Here is an 18,582-nt window from a genome sequence, read left to right as displayed (position 1 = left end):
GCGCCAGGGAGCCGCTTTAGATTTATTTATCGTCCATCGAGTATGCAGTTGGCTCGGCATTAGTCAAGCAGAACAACCATGAACAACAATCCGTGTACTTTTTAAGCAATATATTGAAAGACGTCGAATCCCGCTACACTAGTCTAGAAAAATTAGCTTACGCTTTGGTGCTTGCCGCTCAAAGACTCCGCTCGTACTTCCTCACTCATCCGATCATCTGTCGGATCGTGACGCACGTGAGAGGAGGGGGCGGGGGAATTACGTGGTTTTCAAAAACTCTTCTTTTCGATTTTAAAAACACAAGTACGCAGCGGAAAGTAAGAAGTTCGAAGATAAGAAAATATGAGAGGAACACAAAAAGTTTTTACTTGGTTCGGAGCCTTCGACGACTCTTACTTCAAGGCCCAAGTCCTGCGGACCTATCGATGGTCAATCCACTAAAAACCTCTTCTAGTACCCTCGAAAGAGAGAATTGAGTACAAGAAAAGTTAGCCCAAGTGCAACACCCTACACTTGTCCTTTTATAGTAATTAAGTACAAAAATAAATTTTACCAACACTTCAATGATAGAAATTGTTGGAACCCCAAGGTTGTTTTGGTGTGATCAACAAGTTAAGTTAGGTCCTGTGTGTTTTTAACCTTGTGTTTAAGTGTGCAGGAGCTTAGGAGCATACGTAGTTAAGCAGAAGATGCAGCTAGTGTGAAGGACGGCACGCGGTGCGTCCGAGGGATGAGGCGCTGTGGAAGAGTACACCGGCGGCTAGTGTGAAGGACGGCACGCGGTGCGTCCGAGGGATGAGGCGCTGTGAAGGACGGCAGCTAGTGTGAAGGACGGCACGCGGTGCGTCCGAGGGATGAGGCGCTGTGGAAGAGTACACCGGCGGACGAGAAGGAAGTGTGCAGTGATTTTGAGAGACGAGAAGCCAGAGCGGAAGACTGGTCGGGGAGCAAGAGACGTAGCTAGCGAGAAGGTCAACACGGGGTGCGACCGAGGGATGAAGACTGCGGATGAGTACGCTGACGGACGAGAAGGAAGCACACGACGATTCCGAGGGACGAGAAGCCGGAGCGGAAGCCTGCTCGAGAAGACCGGAAGTTGGGTTCGGGTGAGACCTATTCCGGATGGCAGAAATCACCCAAGCAAACGGAACCGGAGCGGTAGAACTGGAGCAGAAGGCCCAGACTAGAAAGTCAACTTGGTTGACTTAGTGGTCCGGGCGCCCGGATCCATTCCGGGAGCTCGGATCGTCTGGGCGCTCGGCACCATTCCGAGCGCCCGGAGTTGGGTTTTTGACCAGATCGCGTCAAGCACGATCCGTTGCGTTGGGGATAAAGTTTTTTGACCAGATCGCATCTACACTCGAAGCTTTCTCCGGACTTGGATTAATGGCGAGTCATCAAGACGACGACTGCGACTCAAGCTCTTCCGAAATGAGCATCGATGAAAGGGGAGCTACGTCGGAAGAAAGCAGCAATTCAGGGGGAGACACGGACAACGAGATCAACAAGGTAAGTCAGGTATAATCTCTTCCTCCCGACAAATTGTTTAAGTTTGTTAAATTGTTAATAAAGGATTGTTGTAAATTAGAAAAAGAAATTAAGAATTTAAAAATAATATTAGCTAAATCTTGCCCAATAGAAGAATTCGACAGAATTAAATTAGAAAATGAAAAATTAAAGTAGAAAATGATAATTTAAAAGTACAAGTAAATAACTTGAAAAACCATGCATGCTCATCTAATACCAATGTTAGAAAATTTAACAATTTAAATTGGTATTTTAGATATCATAAAGGACAAATTAGAAACATTTCAAAGAAAAATGTCCCTAAGAAATTCTTAGTTAATCCAGTTGGCTGGAACCTATATTGGGTTCCTAAGTCTTATTTAATCTAAATTTTAATCAGATTTAGCGCTTTCAGCGAGAAAATTAAACAGTGAATTTTCTTTATGAGGCTTTGTCTAAGGAAGTGGTTGTTGCTCCAATAACCAAGAAGGCCTAGTGCCTCGCCACGATCTAAAAGTCAAAATATTGAAATAAAATATTTAATTAACTTTCTGATAAAATATTAAGGTTGACATTTAATAATGCTTTAAAAAGTCTTTTAAACATTTTTTTTACTTAGAATTTTTTTCATAAAACTTTTACTTAGAAAAAATAAGTTAAAAAGTTCTTCTGAAATTAGAAATTTCTTCTTAAATTTTTACTTAAAAATTTTTTTCAAAAATATTTTTTACAAGATTTCCTAAGTTAGAATTTTTTACTTAAAGCTGGACTTAGAAAATTTTCTTACTTAAAGTTTTAGTTAGAAATCTTTTAACTTAGAACATTTTTTTCTTTTATTGCAAAATTTTTCAAAGTTACAAATTTTTCCCTTAGATTTTTTCTTTGAACCCCATTTTTTTATGTGATCAAAGGGGGAGAAGAAAAAGTATAAGTCTAGGGGGAGGTAGACCAAAATTTAAATTTTCTATCTTTTTGCATTTTATTGTAAAATTAGTTAGTTTACTTTTTATGTCTATTTACCCTAACTTAACTTGGGTTGCTCACATCAAAAAGGGAGAGTTTGTTGGAACCCCAAGGTTGTTTTGGTGTGATCAACAAGTTAAGTTAGGTCCTGTGTGTTTTTAATCTTGTGTCTAAGTGTGCAGGAGCTTAGGAGCACAGGTAGTCGAGCAGAAGATGCAGCTAGTATCAAGGACGACACGCGATGCATTTGAGGGACGAGGCGCTGCGGAAGAGTATACCGGCGGACGAGAAGGAAGTGTGCGGTGGTTCCGAGGGACAAGAAGCCGGAGTGGAAGACTGCTTGGGGTGCAAGAGACGCAGCTAGCGAGAAGGTCAGCACAGGGTGCGACCGAGGGATGAAGACTGCAGATGAATAGGCTGGCGGACGAGAAGAAAGAACGCGACAATTCTGAGGGACGAGAGTTCGGAGCGGAAGCCTGCTCGAGAAGACCGGAAGTTGGGTTCGGTTGAGTCCTATTCTGGATGGCAGAAATCACCCAAGCAAGCGCAGCCGGAGCGGCAGAATCAGAGCAGAAGGTCCGGACCAGAAAGTCAACTTGGTTGACTTAGTAGTCCGGGCGGCCGGATCCATTCCAGGCGCTAGGACCGTCCGGGCGCTCGGAGTTGGGTTTTTGACCAATCACATCAAGCACGATCTGTTGCATTGGGGATAAAGTTTTAGCCCCCCCAGGGCGTCCGGAACCCCTTCGGGGCGCCCCGACCAAGGCTATAAATATAGCCTTGGTCCAGGAGTTTTTTATCAACTCAAGCAATTCCTTTTCAACACTTGTAAGCTTTCATTTAGAGTTTAACTTCTTTCTTTGTGCGCTTCATTGCTGTAAGAGGCTTCTCTGCCTGAAGGAGATAGTTAGTGCGACACTTTCCTTGGATTAACAACCTCCCTGGTTGTAACCAAGTAAATCCCTGTGTGCCTCTTCTTTTCTGTTTTAATTTATCGCTTTTCTATTTTGCAAGTGTTAGTTTAAGAAAAGTCGAGAAGGGTTTTCGTTTTATTATTTTTCAGGCTATTCAACCCCCCTTCTAGTCGGTCGTCATGATCCAACAGAACTGACAGCGCTTTGTGTTGATGTCTATCTGTCGGGCATGATCGGAACTCCACAGAGTAGTCGTCTAGCTCAATAGCTTCGCAGTAGAGTCACAGCAAGAACCGGGAGCAGTTGGAGGCTCAAATGTGCGCGTAGTAACTTGTATGTAGTTGTAGTCTAAATGCTTACTTGAGGCTGCCTTATAAAGGGCTTGGAGGGTACCTCCCATAATCATGGAAGGTGCCTCCAATAAGGCAAATCCTATCCCGAGAAAACCAGCACTTATCTACGATCTTTTCCAAAAATCATCCTGCGGAGGGCACCTTCCTTAACCACGGAAGGCGCCTTCTATGAATAGTACCGAGGCGCCTTCCATAGCCATGGAGGGTGCCTTCGGGTAATATTCACCTGAAGGCAGACTTGCTTTCTTGCTTGTTCTGCACAAAATTTGTTAGTTCAAATACCCTGTAAGACAAGTGTTAGCACAAATATAAATAGTAGTAATTAGTTCTTGTCCCGCCCAGGACCTGGAACTAGTCAAGGTCTCAGTGTAGGGATCCTAAATGGACCTAAACTAGACTGACACCTACTATCTCTCAACTGGGACATCTCCTCACAGAGTTACTCTCCTCTAGTGACTTACCTTTTGCTAGACATCCGATCAGCCCATCGACCAGTTTGGATATCATGCCAGCTATCTGGTCGGCCCGTTGACCTAGCTGAACTTCCCTGTAACACTGAGTTAGCACAATAGATAAAATGGTAAAGTAAAACAGTGTTAATAGAATTCAAGATTCGCTAGTCCGGTCGACCAATCGGTCATATATAACCTAGGGTTATCTCCCCATAGGGTTGCCTAGCTTCACTCACCAGGACTTCCTCCACCTAGCTTCACTCACTAGGGTCCGCCTTCACTCACCAGGATTTCCACCACCTAGCTTCACTCACTAGGGTCCGACTTCACTCACCAGTACTTCCACCATCTAGCTTCACTCACTAGGGCCTGACTTCACTCACCAGGACTTCCACCACCTAGTTTCACTTACTAGGGCCCAGCTTCACTCACCAGAACTTTCACTTTGCCTAACCTTCAGTTAGGACTAGTCACTCAGTAGACTTCTCACTTGCATATCCTTTGATTAGGACTTACCTTTGCTAGTCATCTAGTCCTAACTAGACTTCTCTCTTTCAAACATTAAGTCTTGTTTGAATCAACCCTTAGTCAAATTAACCAACCTTAGGTATATTGTCAAATATCGAAACCCTAGAGGTCGATTGCACCAACATCATCGTCATGACCAACAGTACCTTGGGAAGAGTCCTCCTCAACCTAAAGGAGTCCGGGTGGCTAATCAAATGGAAAATTAAACTAAGTGAGTTTGATATTCAATATCAACTCCGAACAGCGAACAAAGCTCAGACCTTGGCTAATTTTGTTATAAAGGTCCATAACGCCGAGCCAGCAGCAACTTGGAGGATATATGTTGATGGTTCGTCCACTCGATAAGGTAGCAGGATCGACATTCTGCTCATTTCACCACGAGAAGACCGGATGAAACTTTTCGTTCAGCTAGAGCCGAGTATGAAGCCTTGATAGCAGACTTATAGACAACGCGGCATGTCGGAGCCACAAAAGTCTTTATTCACACGGACTCTCAGTTGGCCGCCAACACCTATCAGGGACGTTTGAGATTAACAACTCTCGACTTAAGTTATATGCAAAAGCTTTTGACAAGCTGAAAGCAAATTTCCAAGAAGTCACTGTACAAAAGATCCCTTGATCGGAAAATCAAACAGCAAATGAACTGACTATGTTAGCTAGTTCATTATCCTTAGTCATGATCAATCGGTCGATCGAGCGGGTCTCATTAGTGGTGCACATCGATCGGATGGAAGGAGTGGTCTTCTCAAGCGACTGGAGAACGCTGCTGATTGAATTCCTCCGATCGGGTAGAACTCCGGCCGACCAGGAGACAGTACAACTATTAAAGAAGAGGGTCGGGCGGTTCACCTTGGTCAGATATCAGCTGTATAAAAGAGCTTTCTCTAGAACCCTGCTCAAGTGCATTGGACCAGAGGACGCAGAGTACATCGTGTAGGAAGTGCACCAAGGCTCCTATGGAAACCATCCGGGTGGTCGTTCCTTGGCTCAAAAGATTCTCATGGCTGGATATTTTTGGCTAACCTCTAAGAGGATGCCACTCGGACAGTAGCCACATGCTTGTCCTGCCAAAGGTATTACAACATCCTACACCGACCAACCGAGGAGATGAAGGCATCCGTGGTGTCCTGCCCGTTCGACTAATGGGGTATGGACATCGTGGGACCGTTTCCCATGGCGACTGGTCAGCGGAGGTTCATGCTCGTTGTGGTAGACTACTTCTCAAAGTGTGTGGAGGCCAAGCCACTAGCAAGGATAAGTGAGCAGATGGTCATCAATGTCTCGAATAATGATCGAATGCTTGTGGGAAAGGCCCCGAAGCAGGTCAGGGTGATCGGATACTCACAGGGAGGTCTGGAGCAAGTCGGGATGACTGGATGCTTGCGAAGAGGTCTGGAGCAGGTCAGGGTGACCAGATGCTCACGAGGAGGTGAGTAGGTCAGGGTGACCGGATGCTCGCAGGGAGGCCTGAAGCAAGTCAAGGTGACCGAATTCTCGTGAGGAGGCCTGAAGTAGGTCAAGATGACCAGGTGCGGATGCTTGCGGGGAGGCCCAAAGTAGGTCTGGGTGACCAAATGCTCGCGGGGAGTCCCAAACCATGAGAGTAATTGTGGTCCTTTCTTTGAGGGGAGGATTGTTGGGGTTCAATCAAAGTCCCACATTGGAAAATTTTGACAAAGATCATGGGGTTAAAAGGATGCCTGATATATTCATTGGCATGAGGCCTTTTGGGGAGAACCCAAGAGCAAAGCCATGAGGGCCTAAGTCCAAAGTCGATAATATCATGTCATTGTGGAGATATGTGGACATCCTTTTGCACAACACTTAACTTAGTCCAAAGATCGAGAAAGGATATTCTTTTAATCTCAGGAAATTCACCCTCCACTTACCGGCCACCCGGGGACCTACACCTCATCTAGCCGCAACTAGGGCTTTTCAGCATGGCTGTCCATTGGGACTTCCTGTCTGATATTTGATCCTCTTGATCAAGACACTAGAGCCCCCAGATCCTTTGTTCGAGGTCAACATTCTACTCATATGACTCGATTAAATCATATCTCTTATGTACTGTTGACGATTAGACATTCTGGCAGTCCGAATTCTGATACCAATTATTAGGACCAAAGGAATTTAAATATTTTCATAATGTTATTGTAAGTACCCCATGACAGTTTTGATATGATTAACCAAGTTAAGTTAGGTCATGTTATCTTTTGATGCTTTGTGTCTAAGTGTGCAAGAACTTAGGAGCAGAGGAGGTCGAACAAAAGATATAACTTACGAGAAGGATGGCACGGGAGAGAGTCGATGGGCTCTGTACGTCCGAGGGATGAGGCGCTGTGGAAGAATAAGCTGGTAGACGAGAAGAAAACTCACTGTAGTTCCGAGGAAAAAGAAGCCGGAGCGAAAGGTTGCTCGAGAAGGTTGGAAAATGGGTTCGGGTGAGCCATATTCCAAATGTCCAAAATCACCCAAGCGAGCAACCCTAGAACAAAAAACTCAGATTAAAAGTCAACATAGAGTTGACTCTAGTCCGGGCGCCCAGAGCTATTCCGGGCACCCAGACCCCTGGGCAGCCAGGGTGCCCCGAGCTTGCACCCTGGTCGAGGGTTGGTTCAGCCCGGTCTAGGCGCCCAGACCTGGTCCAGGCGCCCAGACCTGGTCCAGGTGTCTGGACCAGAAAACTTATTGAAACGTCAACTATTGCAATCCTTTGAGGTGTGAATAAAATTTTATCAACGCTCAGGTGCCCTGAACCCTTCCAGGCATCGGGATCAGCACTATAAATACAACTCTGATCTTAGTAGTCAAAACAACACTTGTAAACAACCTTCCATTCAGTTCTAATTTGTGATCTAGTGCTTAACTACTATAAGAGACTTCTCCTCTAGAAGGAGATTTGATAGTGAGCTTTGAAGGTCTTGGGCTAGCAATGTTCTGATTACAAACCAAGTAAAAGATCTACCTCTACTTTATTTTTAATTAGTTTACTATTAACAAGTGTGTCTTAATTTAGTTTAAAAAGTCAAGAAAGGTTTTTGTTATTTTTTGTGTAGGGTAATTCACCCCCTCTTGCTGGTCGCAAGGGACCAACAAGTGGTATCAGAGCCTAACCGCTTTAAAAGGACTAACCACTGACCGAAGCACAGAAGACGATGATCGAACTGAGCATCTACCCACTAAAGTTCAAGGAGGAGTTCGTGAACTGGAAAAGGAAAATGGAAGTATTCTTCAAAATAGATTTTGAATTATTAATTATTATGAAGTATGATTTTATAGCACCAAAGGACAAAGAAGAACATCAGTGGACCAAAAAGGAGCAAGCCAACTTCATGGCAAATGGCAAGACAGAATTCCATCTGCTGAGCGTTTTACCTTCATAAGAAGTCAACCGATCGGAGCCTACAAGTCAGCCAAGGAGCTCTAGGAGAAATTCTTAAAACTACACGAAGGGACCTCAGAGGTAAAACTAGTGAGATGGGACTTGCTCCAGAACCATATCAGTAATCTCCGATTAGAAGAAGGTGAAACTGTCGCACACATCTACTCAAGGGTCAAAGAACTCATTACCGGACTCATGAATCTCAAAGAAAAGATAAGCAACCGAGATTCAGTAAGATACGTGTTTAACGCATTTTCTAGGACTCCTGAATGGTCAGCCCTAATAGATGTATATTTCATCTCTAGGGGCTTAGAGATAAGTAATGTAGAAGAATTATTTTCAACGTATGAAATTCATAAATCTAGATATGCAGATCTAAAAACGAAGATGAAATAGAATATTGCCCTAAAGGCAAAAATGGATGAACCAGAATCCAAAACTTCTCTTGATGATGATGAAACGACATTCATAGTAAGGAAGTTCAAAAGTTTTTTTAAATTAATAAGTTTAATCAAGTGCAGGGCAAAAGAAGAAAAAGAAAAATAAGATACTATCATTGCAATGAAGAAGGACATGTCAAAGACAACTATCCAAAACTGAAGAACAAGGACAAGGAAAAAGATAAGAGCGGCCTAAAAGAAACACAAGAATCTAAAAGTGACATGGGACAAAATATCGTCATTAGATTCAGACCTCGTGGCCTATGCCAAACTTGTCATCAATGCAAGTTCTTTGACCAAACCCCATTGATGGACCTAAAGAGCTCTGATTGCACCCATTTTAGTTCCTGTAGATTTCTGAGATTGAAAGGAGTTCAAATATGCTATCCATTATTTATTTCAACTTCTCAAAAGTGTTAAAATGTAATAAGTAAGAATCACTAAAATTCTCCACATTGAGCCTGATATGATTCCATATCAGGCTCAACGTAGAGAATTTTGGTGATTCTATCTTATTATATTTTAATACCTTTGAAAAGTTGAAATAAACAATGGATAACATATTTGAACTCCTTGCAACCCCCAGGAACTAAAATGGATGCAATCGGAGCTCTCTAGGTTCATCAGTGGATTTTGTGGGGTTGCAAGGAGTTCAAATATACTATACATTTTTTATTTTGGCTTCTCAGAGGTGTTAAAATATTTTTAGAAGAATTAACGTGTAAAAGAGAGAACAAAAAGGAAAGGAAAGGAAAGAGAAGAAACGTTGCATGCATAGGAAGAAAGAGAAAAGAGAGAAATGACAGAGAAAATAAAAAAGAAAAGTAATTAGGAGAGTAGAATGGGAAAAACATTGTAAAAAGCACTCCTTTAGTAAATAATAAAGTAGCATGCGACTTTTGGTAAATTTAAAAACTTGGATACACCTTTTGATAAATTGTCGAAAAAAATTTAAATTTTTTAACTATTGTATTATTTTTCTATGATTTTTTCTAAAAAAACATATTTTAAATATTAAAAATTTGTTTTTGTTCAATTGTTGAAAAATATTTTTTATAAAAATACTCACTTTATTATATTCTCATAAACTTTTTCACGATTTGTTGAGTCTGGAAACTATTTTTAATTATTTTTTAAAAAAATCAACTTTTTTTTAGAAGATAAACTATATTGCTTAAATTAAATCCATAATTTCATAAAAATTTTATAACAGCTTTGGGTATATCTGCTTACTTGTTGTAAAAAAAATTTAAATTTTTGAACAATTAAACATCATTCTAAAATTATTTTTTCAAAAAATTATTTATAAATTATAAAAATCCATATTTTCGAAATTTAAACTTTGATGATTTTTTGAGATACTAGTCACTGTATTTTTAGCCCTTAGACTTTATTTTAAATTTATTTCAAATTATTTTCATGTCATATCCCTATTTTTAATGTGATCAAAGGAGGAGAAGTAGGGGTGAAGTCTAGGGGAGGGCAACATCTTGATTTTTGCATACTTTTTTTTATTTGTAAAATTTATAGTTGCTATTTTCCTATTATTTGTTTTTAGTTAACCCTAACTTAACTTGGGTTGCTCATATTAAAAAGGAAGATATTGTAAGTACCCCGTGGTAGTTTTGATGTGATCAACCAAGTCAAATTATGTCTTGTTGTCCTTTGATACCTTCTGTCTAAGTGTGCAGGAACTTAGGAGCACAAGAGGTCGAGCAAAAGATGTAGCTAGCGAGAAGGATGATACGGGAGAGAGCCGAGGAGCTCGGTGCGTCAGAGGGACGAAGCGCTGGGAAGAGTATGCTAGCGGACGAAAAGGAAACACGCGGCAATTCTGAGAGACGAGAAGCCAAATTAGAAGGTTATTCGAGAAAGTCGGAAAGTGGGTTCGAATGAGTCATATTCTGAATGGCTGAAATCACCCAAGCGAGCGGAGCCGGAGCGGAAGATCCAAACCAAAAATCAACATGGAGTTGGCTCTGGTCCGAGCACTCGGAACTATTCTAAGAATCCGAACTTGGTCCAAGTGCTCGACCCCCGAGGCAGCCAGGGCACCCAAACTTGGTCCAGGCGCCCGGACCCACGGAGAATTAATTTGTTCGTAGGGATGAATACCTAGTGCTCAAAAGAAGTAATAGCTAGGTAACAATTAAATGTTCTACCTTTTTCTTTTAAATTGTATGAAGTCGATTATTGTTATTGTTATAGCATGCTTTTTTGCCCCTACTGCTTGGTGCAATGATATACAGATAAATGAGTTTACCCAGTAATGAGGGTTCAATTCCCACAGTGTAAATAAATATATGTTTGAAGATTTACCGACCGTTAATGGAAAATTTTTATTGAATCGAACCGGTCAATAAATAAAGGATAGAAATACTTGGGCAATTGACATTTCATTTTATTTTATTTATAGACCCATCCTTTTATTCAGGTCTTACAGGATTGATGCTTTTCCATTTAATGCATGTTTATTATTCAGCATGTTGTTGAAGAATTTGATAGATTAAATCAATGTTGCTTAATGAAAGTATGCTCATCTTAGGCTAAAATGAAAGTTTTATAAGATTCTCTATTTATAAGTCTTTGGAATTTGAGAGGTTCGTTTAAGAAACTAAGATTTTGTTTATTTATTTATGTTTTTATGTAAAAAACCCATTTGAATCAACAAATAACTTCTTGCCATGTGAAAATGTTGTCCATCCCATTGCATTCAACTTTATATAGGTATTACCTCCAAATATGTTCTGGTTCAGTTATATAGCTAATGGAATAATCTTAAGTGCTAGCGTTGAACCTAATAACCTATAGTTTTTTGGTATTCACTGTAACCACAACTTGTTACAACAAATGTGTATAGCATGGTATTCATTATTTGCTTTTCAAACATGTCTATAAAGCCTCTTATGATGATTTGTGTATTACTTTTCACCATTTCATTTAAGATATTCAAAAACTATGAAATGGTTGCATCTGCTAATTGAGGGTATGTGATACTTTACAGATTCGACTTCATGTTTGCAGGGAGAATAGATTCCTGAGAGAGATTGTTAGTCGTTTAAACTTGTTGAAAATTTAGAAGTAATTACAAATATTACTGTACATGTTTCTTAATATATCATTTAGTCTTGTATTGATTTAGGATCTCAATGTTCATTCATTCCAAGCTTATAAAACTTCATAGCTAGGGTCAATCCACTTTCTCTGCTATGAGATAAAACACAGCATTGCGAGTTCAATTAGAGTTAAGTTCTGTCATGGTATAAAATACATAGGATTTGGAATTTTAAATGTGCGATCCCCAACGCATTCTCCTAACAAATCACTCCACTGATCTCCAACATTGCCTCTGATCCTGTATCCCTCTGCCACTAATTGCCTTCTAATAGTAGATTTGTAGGGTACTGCCCCATATCCTCTGTAAGCAGCGCTTCTGCAAGTTGAGCTAAGTGTTTGTAAAGATAACCACTACTTTACATATAGCAAGTTGATTCCACAATTTAATAATAATAATAATAATAATGCTACATTACAGATAGCAATATCTATCAACTTGATGTCAAATGAGAACGTTTGACCCTTTTTAGTCAAAGACTAGTCAACCGGGTATGAACACAGATAATCAAGTATATAAGTTTACCCGAAACTTCATTGTTACCATGTTTCCATGATTAATCAATTTGAGGATATATAATTCATATAAAGAAAGATATGTTTAGAATGCTACGGTTATTTTAAAATATATATATATATATATATATATATATATATATATATATATATATATATATATATATATATATATATATATATATATATTTATTTATTTATTTATTTATTATTCTAATTCTCACCTCATGATCAGTCTGTGATGGCCATCAAATCCCTGAGCTGCCAGATTTTCAACCGTGGAAGCTCCCAAAACGTCCTCGCTTCTTCCAGTGACCAGAAAAACCTGAAACCCTCTCTCCATCAGCTTCCTGTAAACCCCAAGCACTTGAGGGATTGCAGGGCAAGCCCCTCTCAGTACCCAGCTCACGTATGCCCTCGAGTCGTACGGCTCCCCCCTAACGATCGATGTATATATCTATGATTAATCGTCACAAATGAATCCTAATTGCGAAGTAATTGTGGAATCAAGAATCAAATTAAGGCAACAGCTAGCGAATGAAAATCGCATGGACGGATTGATTGATTGATTACCCGAAGTGCTTCTCCTTGTAGTAGGGGAGGTTGGAGAGGCAGGTGTCGTCGACGTCGAGAATCCATGCATCCTTGCCGTCGGCGGCGGCGCTGCCGCCGAGGTAGATCGCGATCTGGTCGGCGACCGCGGCGACGTCGCTTCCGTACTGGCCGCCCAGCATGTAGCGCTCCACGTGGCCGACGCATTGCGGCGGGACGGTGCGCCACCCGCGGGCATTGTTGGCCTCCACCGCCATCCGCCAGCTGAGGCAGAAGCAGGCATCCGGCGACGCCATGGCCGATGGAGCTTCTTGATTCGCTCTCAGCAATTGGCGTGGCGTGATTGGTGATCATATCCGTAAATATAGAGAGATGGCGATTGACCCTTTCCACCGCGGATGGAGATTTGGCGTTGACTTTGAATGGAACGATTAATTGGAACTCGCAAAGATAGAAAACCATAAGACCTCGCAAGTGTTTAAATTCTTGAGATAAGTTCATAAACGGAAGAAGAAAGAAAAGGAAGAAGTTTCTGTGGTGCTTCACGGTTTCATATTTGCTTCAGACTTTTCATCACAAAATGATATCACCCTTCAAAATCAAATATTAATTTCTTTGTCTTTCCATAACTGAAATTAGATTTGCTGAAGGCAACTTCCTAGGAAACTTACAATTACGTTTTAATTTTGCATGGAATTCTTCTCAAAGCTGTCTAACATTAATAGAAAAGATAATTAAACACAAAATGGGAAAGAAATCTTGTTGAAGTTTCCTATATTAACTCAACGATACAATCTAAGATCGAAGAACCAGGTCTCGTGCATTAAGATTTCTCTTATTTGTTTAATTTTAAATGGAAAAGTTCAAACTTGAGCAAGAACGTCAGAAATCATAAAAAATCCAAAGACAAAATGCAGCAATCAAGTTAATTAGAATTCTCTATTTTAGAGAGCTAAAATATGTCTGATCGATGTTTGTTGACAGTGGTCAAGATTAACTCTCCCCATACTCCACGTTATTGCCTAGTTAATATGAATGCGTTTACTTAGTTATCTGACCACTTGAGAGTTGACTTGACTACATTGTCTTTATATGTTTCTTGAGGATCATGATTCAGCAACGACGGCAATTGCCGACTTCCCAGGATGATTTATAAATGGTCATTAATTCGAATCCGATCCCTAAACTTAGCCTTAGGCTTCATTTCATTTCATGGTGACAAAAAAGTGAATACATTTACCCCCAACATCCCCTTCAATTCGTCCCAGAATTAATACGGAGGAGGTAAATCATGGACGGTTATTATCCTTTGGAATATTTACTAACATATAAGGGAGACATTTACCTCGACTTTATCAAAATTCGAACTTTTTGAAATCTCATGATGACAATACTTTATGAGCTAGTCACTAGAGTGTCCCAAGGAGACTTCATTTCATTTCAATAGAAAGATAGAAAGGAGAGAGAGATCAAGAAGAGAAAGGATGATAAACATGGGTCATAAATTAATTAAGCATATGCATTTTGCATTGCCATCTCCTACTACATCATGTAAACAATGATCCTAAATTGTGATTTTCAAATATAGTATAATGGATGATTTGTGGCTTGTGCTTGTAGAAGTTGAAATTAGTATTTGTGCGATGTAATTCCTTCTATAAGATCAATCTATAAAGAGACTTCATAATATTAAGGGAAAAAAATCAATAGAGCATTCCATTTTTTCCAAATCAATAGAGCGGCACCCACTTTGATTTTTTTTTTATTTCAAAAGAACGTCTTATCCCATCGACAACGCACTACAATTAACCAACTGTCTTTCCGCACATTGTTCTTAATATTATCTCCAGCTAGCTTATATATCCTAATTCCTATCTAAAACTTTAACCAATGGTGATAGCTTTTACACTTCTAGTAATTACGATTTCATAATTACTATCGTTTCATAGCTGTTTTTACATAAATATCAAATAAGTGTATAGTACTTACAATTTCGTAACAGCTACATGAATAGTAGATGCATAGTTACTACAACGTGAATATTTTTGAACATATTAAGTATGTGTTATAATAGCTACGGTTAATATATCGTAATTATTACAATGCCCCAAATTAGAAATATAGGCGGGAGATAGAAATGAGAATAATGTACTCAAGCGTGTTGAGTAATTATACATTGGTTTCTTATAAGGTGGATGAGACGTTATTTTGATAAAAAAAAAATCAAAATGAAATACCCCTTTAATGATTCTAAAAAATAAAGACGTTCTTTTAATTTTTGCCTAAATATTTTTGTCATTGTCACGGTCTCAAACACAATTGAACATTTTTTTTGGCTAAAATTATATGAAAGGTGTTGAATAGGTGAATAGAGAAGAAATGGAAGAGGAAAGAGGTTCCATTGTGAATGAGACTTTAGTCCCACATTGAAAGTTTCAAGGCATTTTTGTTGGTTTATATTGATTCACATACATTGAGGATGTGAACAAATACATCAAGAGAGACTCTCTCTCATGCATGGGTGTGCAACGGGTGCAATTTAGGGTCTGGATTGCATTGAACCAAGTTGACTCGTGTGTGAGCGCAACCTGTGCACATGAATATCGGACTGGTGGAGGTAAAATTTTCTGGCCATTGATTCGGGCTCCTATATAAGGAGACTCCGATTATAGGCAGAGTACACACAGTAAGAAAGCCCACTCGGGACTCGGGACTGAGGATCTTCGTCCGCCTGTCAACTTGTCCGATCGGACGCTCTGCTCACTCAGTCACTCTGAGACTGACACTTGGATAAAAATTAACCCCTGTTGGTAGCATATTGTATTCCTCCAACAAAAGGAATGTGAATAAAATGTAAATCAATTAAAGGATGAAGATGCTTTCCGTCGATCTAAAAATTTTATCTAGCCGCCACTCGAGTCAATGAATATTACTAAATAAAGAAAAGACAAAGAAAAAGAGTGTTAATCTATGGCTCTAAATTTAGGTCACTGCTACAAACCACAAGGACGAAACAAAGACCCTCCGACTATTAGAGGTGAACTAAAACCTTTACAAAATCGGCAAAGCAATGCATGGGTTGACTAGAATTCTAAAACTAACTCCGAGAAGGAAGCATGAAAAGTTTGAAACCTCCACCACTAAGCTATGAATTAGGATAGGGTTTATAGGGCCGACCAAATCAAACTATCTACTCTGAATCATGAACTTAATTAACAACATCGACAACAACTAAACAATTATATAAATCCCAACTAACTTAGGAATTTAAATCAATCATCATAAGGTTCCCTAACTTGGTCTCTTTCTCCTAGTTGACTTGGACGCCGTAAATTTTGACATTAAATTGGTTGTCGTAGGACGGCCAGGTCAACTTTTGGAGCAACATGTGGATCCTATTCATGTGGTCGTCAATTCCGAAACCATAAATTGATGTGCCCAACATTTTTTTATATATATATCTAAGTTTTGAATCAATTAATATAATAGATGATCAATTTTCGGTCCTATGACAATTTTTTATTGACTAATAATATTAATTTGGAAAGTTTTTGGTCCTATAAAAATATTTCATTGGCTAATAATATTAATTCGGGAAGTGTAAATGAATTCTAATAGACAATCCAATATTATGAGTGATTCGAATATATAAGGTATGAATTGTCCAGTATAAAAATTGAACTCTCATGTTCATAAGAGGTAATCCTATCTCATATTGCATCTTAATATGCCCCAAGGTTAATTGGCGTGCCTATAAAAATAAAAATAAAATAAATCTAATTAGTCTTATTGAATAATTGTAAGGTAATCTTACAAAATTTTTCTACCAGTAATTAGAATAAATTGGGAAGCGCTCACGACAGGTGGTCAAGAAGCTCAGTATCCTTTGGTTACGCATTTCATTTGAATTTTTTTTTTATATAAATTTGTCATAGTTGAGATCGAATCGCGAGTATTTGGATGATAATCTGGATACCCCTATCGTTGCATCATAATCCCAGGACAAATTAACATGCTCATTGAAAAAAAATGATAAACTCAATTAGTCTCATTGATTATCCCTAAATGACCAGCTTGATTCCATAAAAATTTTTCATCAGTTGTCAACATATTTTAATTGTACATCCCGGGGACAAAAACGTGTCCATCGAAGAGCACTTGCTGGTGGTTCAAACGCGTCAATCAAATTAAATTAAATGGATTGTTACAACAATCAATCAAATTAATGCATGGAAGGCATGTGCTTCTTGTTTCTTCATGTACACCTTTCTATATCTTTATATCTTTGTGTATGTTTCTTGCTGCTTCTTATGTTTCTTTGAAAAGATTAATTAAGGATTTAGACTTTCACCTGCAGGAACGTTCAAGTGCTTCGAGCATGGGCGAAAAGTTGTCAACATAGAGCTTTTTTTTTTTTAATTGTCGACTTAGAGTTTGTATTATTTGGGTTGGTTCAAGGAGGGCAATACATGATAGAGCCCCCACATGTATAGGACAAAAAGCATGTGCTCTAAAGAGCAAAATAAATACATTATAGAGTTCCCTCATGTACATATGTAGTGATATGTTTTGAGATGATCATTTTGGTACTATAAAATTTTTTATCAGTTATTAAAAGTCATGCAATATGTATTCTAGAAGTCAAATATCTTTTAATTACGTACTTCATTTTAAAAAAAATCTATAAATATGTCATAATTAAATATAAATATATAAATAACAATTTGAATATTCTACCAGTAAATATAACCCTAGGGGTGCGTTTGGTTCAAGTCATCATGTATAACCATGGTTATGTGATTACCAGGTAATCATATAACCAAGGTTATAGGGAATAAAACATAATCAAATGTTGTTTGGTTCAACTTAGGTAATGCAACAAAAATTTGTTTGTTTGAAGGTTTAATGAATACCCTACTTTAATATTTTACCGTATTACCCTCAGTTACAAAACAAACTATACATAATATTATTATTATTATTATTATTTATTTTTTAATGTTTTTTTACTTTTCTTTATGTTGTATATTTTTTTATTTTTTATGTGTTTTTTTTTAATGTTTTTATATTTTTATATTATTTATATTTATATTTTTTATTTTTTTACATTTTTTTAATTTTAATTTTTATTTATTTTATTTTTAAAATTTTTATAATTTTTTTTTATTTTTAAAAAAAAATTAAATTTTTTAAAATTTTTTAAAAAATTTTAAATTTTTAAATTTTTTAAAAAATTTTAAATTTTTTATTTTTTATAATTTTTTATATAATTTTTTTTTTAAATTTTTAAAAATTTTAAATTTTTTTAACATTTTTTAAATTTTTATTTTTTTTTAAAATTATTTATTTTTTTAAAAAATAAATTTTTAAATTTTTTAAAACATGTTTTTATTTTTTTACAATTTTTTTTAATATTTTTTTACATTTTTTATCTTTTTTTCATGTTTTTTCTTATCGGAGGATATTTTTGGTAAAAAAAATTCGTTAACCCCGGAATCAACAAAAACCTTTGTTTTCTGAGGTTTTCCGATTCCAGGCTGCATGACCCTTTTGCTGACGTGTCGGGCATGGAATATTACTTGGGAATCAACGAATTAATACCTAAACTAAACAAGGTTTTTGTTGATAATCTTGAATGAATAACTAAGGTTATCAAGAATAACCCCAAACCAAACGCACTCTAGAGGAGTATATAAAAGATCAAGAAGATAAATATGTTGAAAGTCAATTTTTAAAGATACATAAATTATCCTCCGAATTTATTTAGTTGGCGAACCACTGGAAATTAAAATCATTTACCTTTTACTTTAAATTAGTGGAGTAAAATCTAAACACCTAAATTAAAATATATCAAGAAAACTA

At 38.0% G+C, this 18,582-nt stretch overlaps 1 protein-coding gene across 2 annotated transcripts; it reads right to left on the bottom strand.

Annotated features, from left to right (window-relative positions):
- Nucleotides 1-11,675: 11,675 nt before the first annotated feature.
- LOC121990658 (acid phosphatase 1-like) lies at nucleotides 11,676-13,143 on the bottom strand. Of its 2 annotated transcripts, none has more exons than XM_042544761.1 (3): nucleotides 12,742-13,143; nucleotides 12,393-12,605; nucleotides 11,676-11,971 (listed from the first exon to the last, which is right to left on the bottom strand). In XM_042544761.1, the coding sequence occupies exons 1-3, from the start codon at nucleotides 13,014-13,016 to the stop codon at nucleotides 11,794-11,796; spliced, it is 666 nt and encodes a 221-aa protein (XP_042400695.1). In that variant the 5' UTR covers nucleotides 13,017-13,143; the 3' UTR covers nucleotides 11,676-11,793. The 2 variants fall into 2 exon arrangements, with proteins under 2 accessions (XP_042400695.1, XP_042400696.1); XM_042544762.1 differs by lacking the exon at nucleotides 11,676-11,971 and adding an exon at nucleotides 12,028-12,289 and having other exon boundaries at nucleotides 12,374-12,605; nucleotides 12,742-13,141.
- Nucleotides 13,144-18,582: the final 5,439 nt, after the last annotated feature.

Source organism: Zingiber officinale, chromosome 6B, assembly GCF_018446385.1.
Source record: "Zingiber officinale cultivar Zhangliang chromosome 6B, Zo_v1.1, whole genome shotgun sequence".
NCBI lineage: Eukaryota > Viridiplantae > Streptophyta > Magnoliopsida > Zingiberales > Zingiberaceae > Zingiber > Zingiber officinale.
Note: the sequence above shows the minus strand (reverse complement) of the source record. Positions and strands in the feature narration are given on the sequence as shown.

Coding starts and splice junctions, on each gene's coding strand:
- LOC121990658 (XM_042544761.1), bottom strand. CDS start 13,016: ATGGCGTCGCCGGATGCCTGCTTCTGCCTCAGCTGGCGGATGGCGGTG. Junction 12,606..12,741: donor TACAAGGAGAAGCACTTCGG/GTAATCAATCAA, acceptor ATCGATCGTTAG/GGGGGAGCCGTACGACTCGA. Junction 11,972..12,392: donor CATCACAGACTGATCATGAG/GTGAGAATTAGA, acceptor CTCAACTTGCAG/AAGCGCTGCTTACAGAGGAT.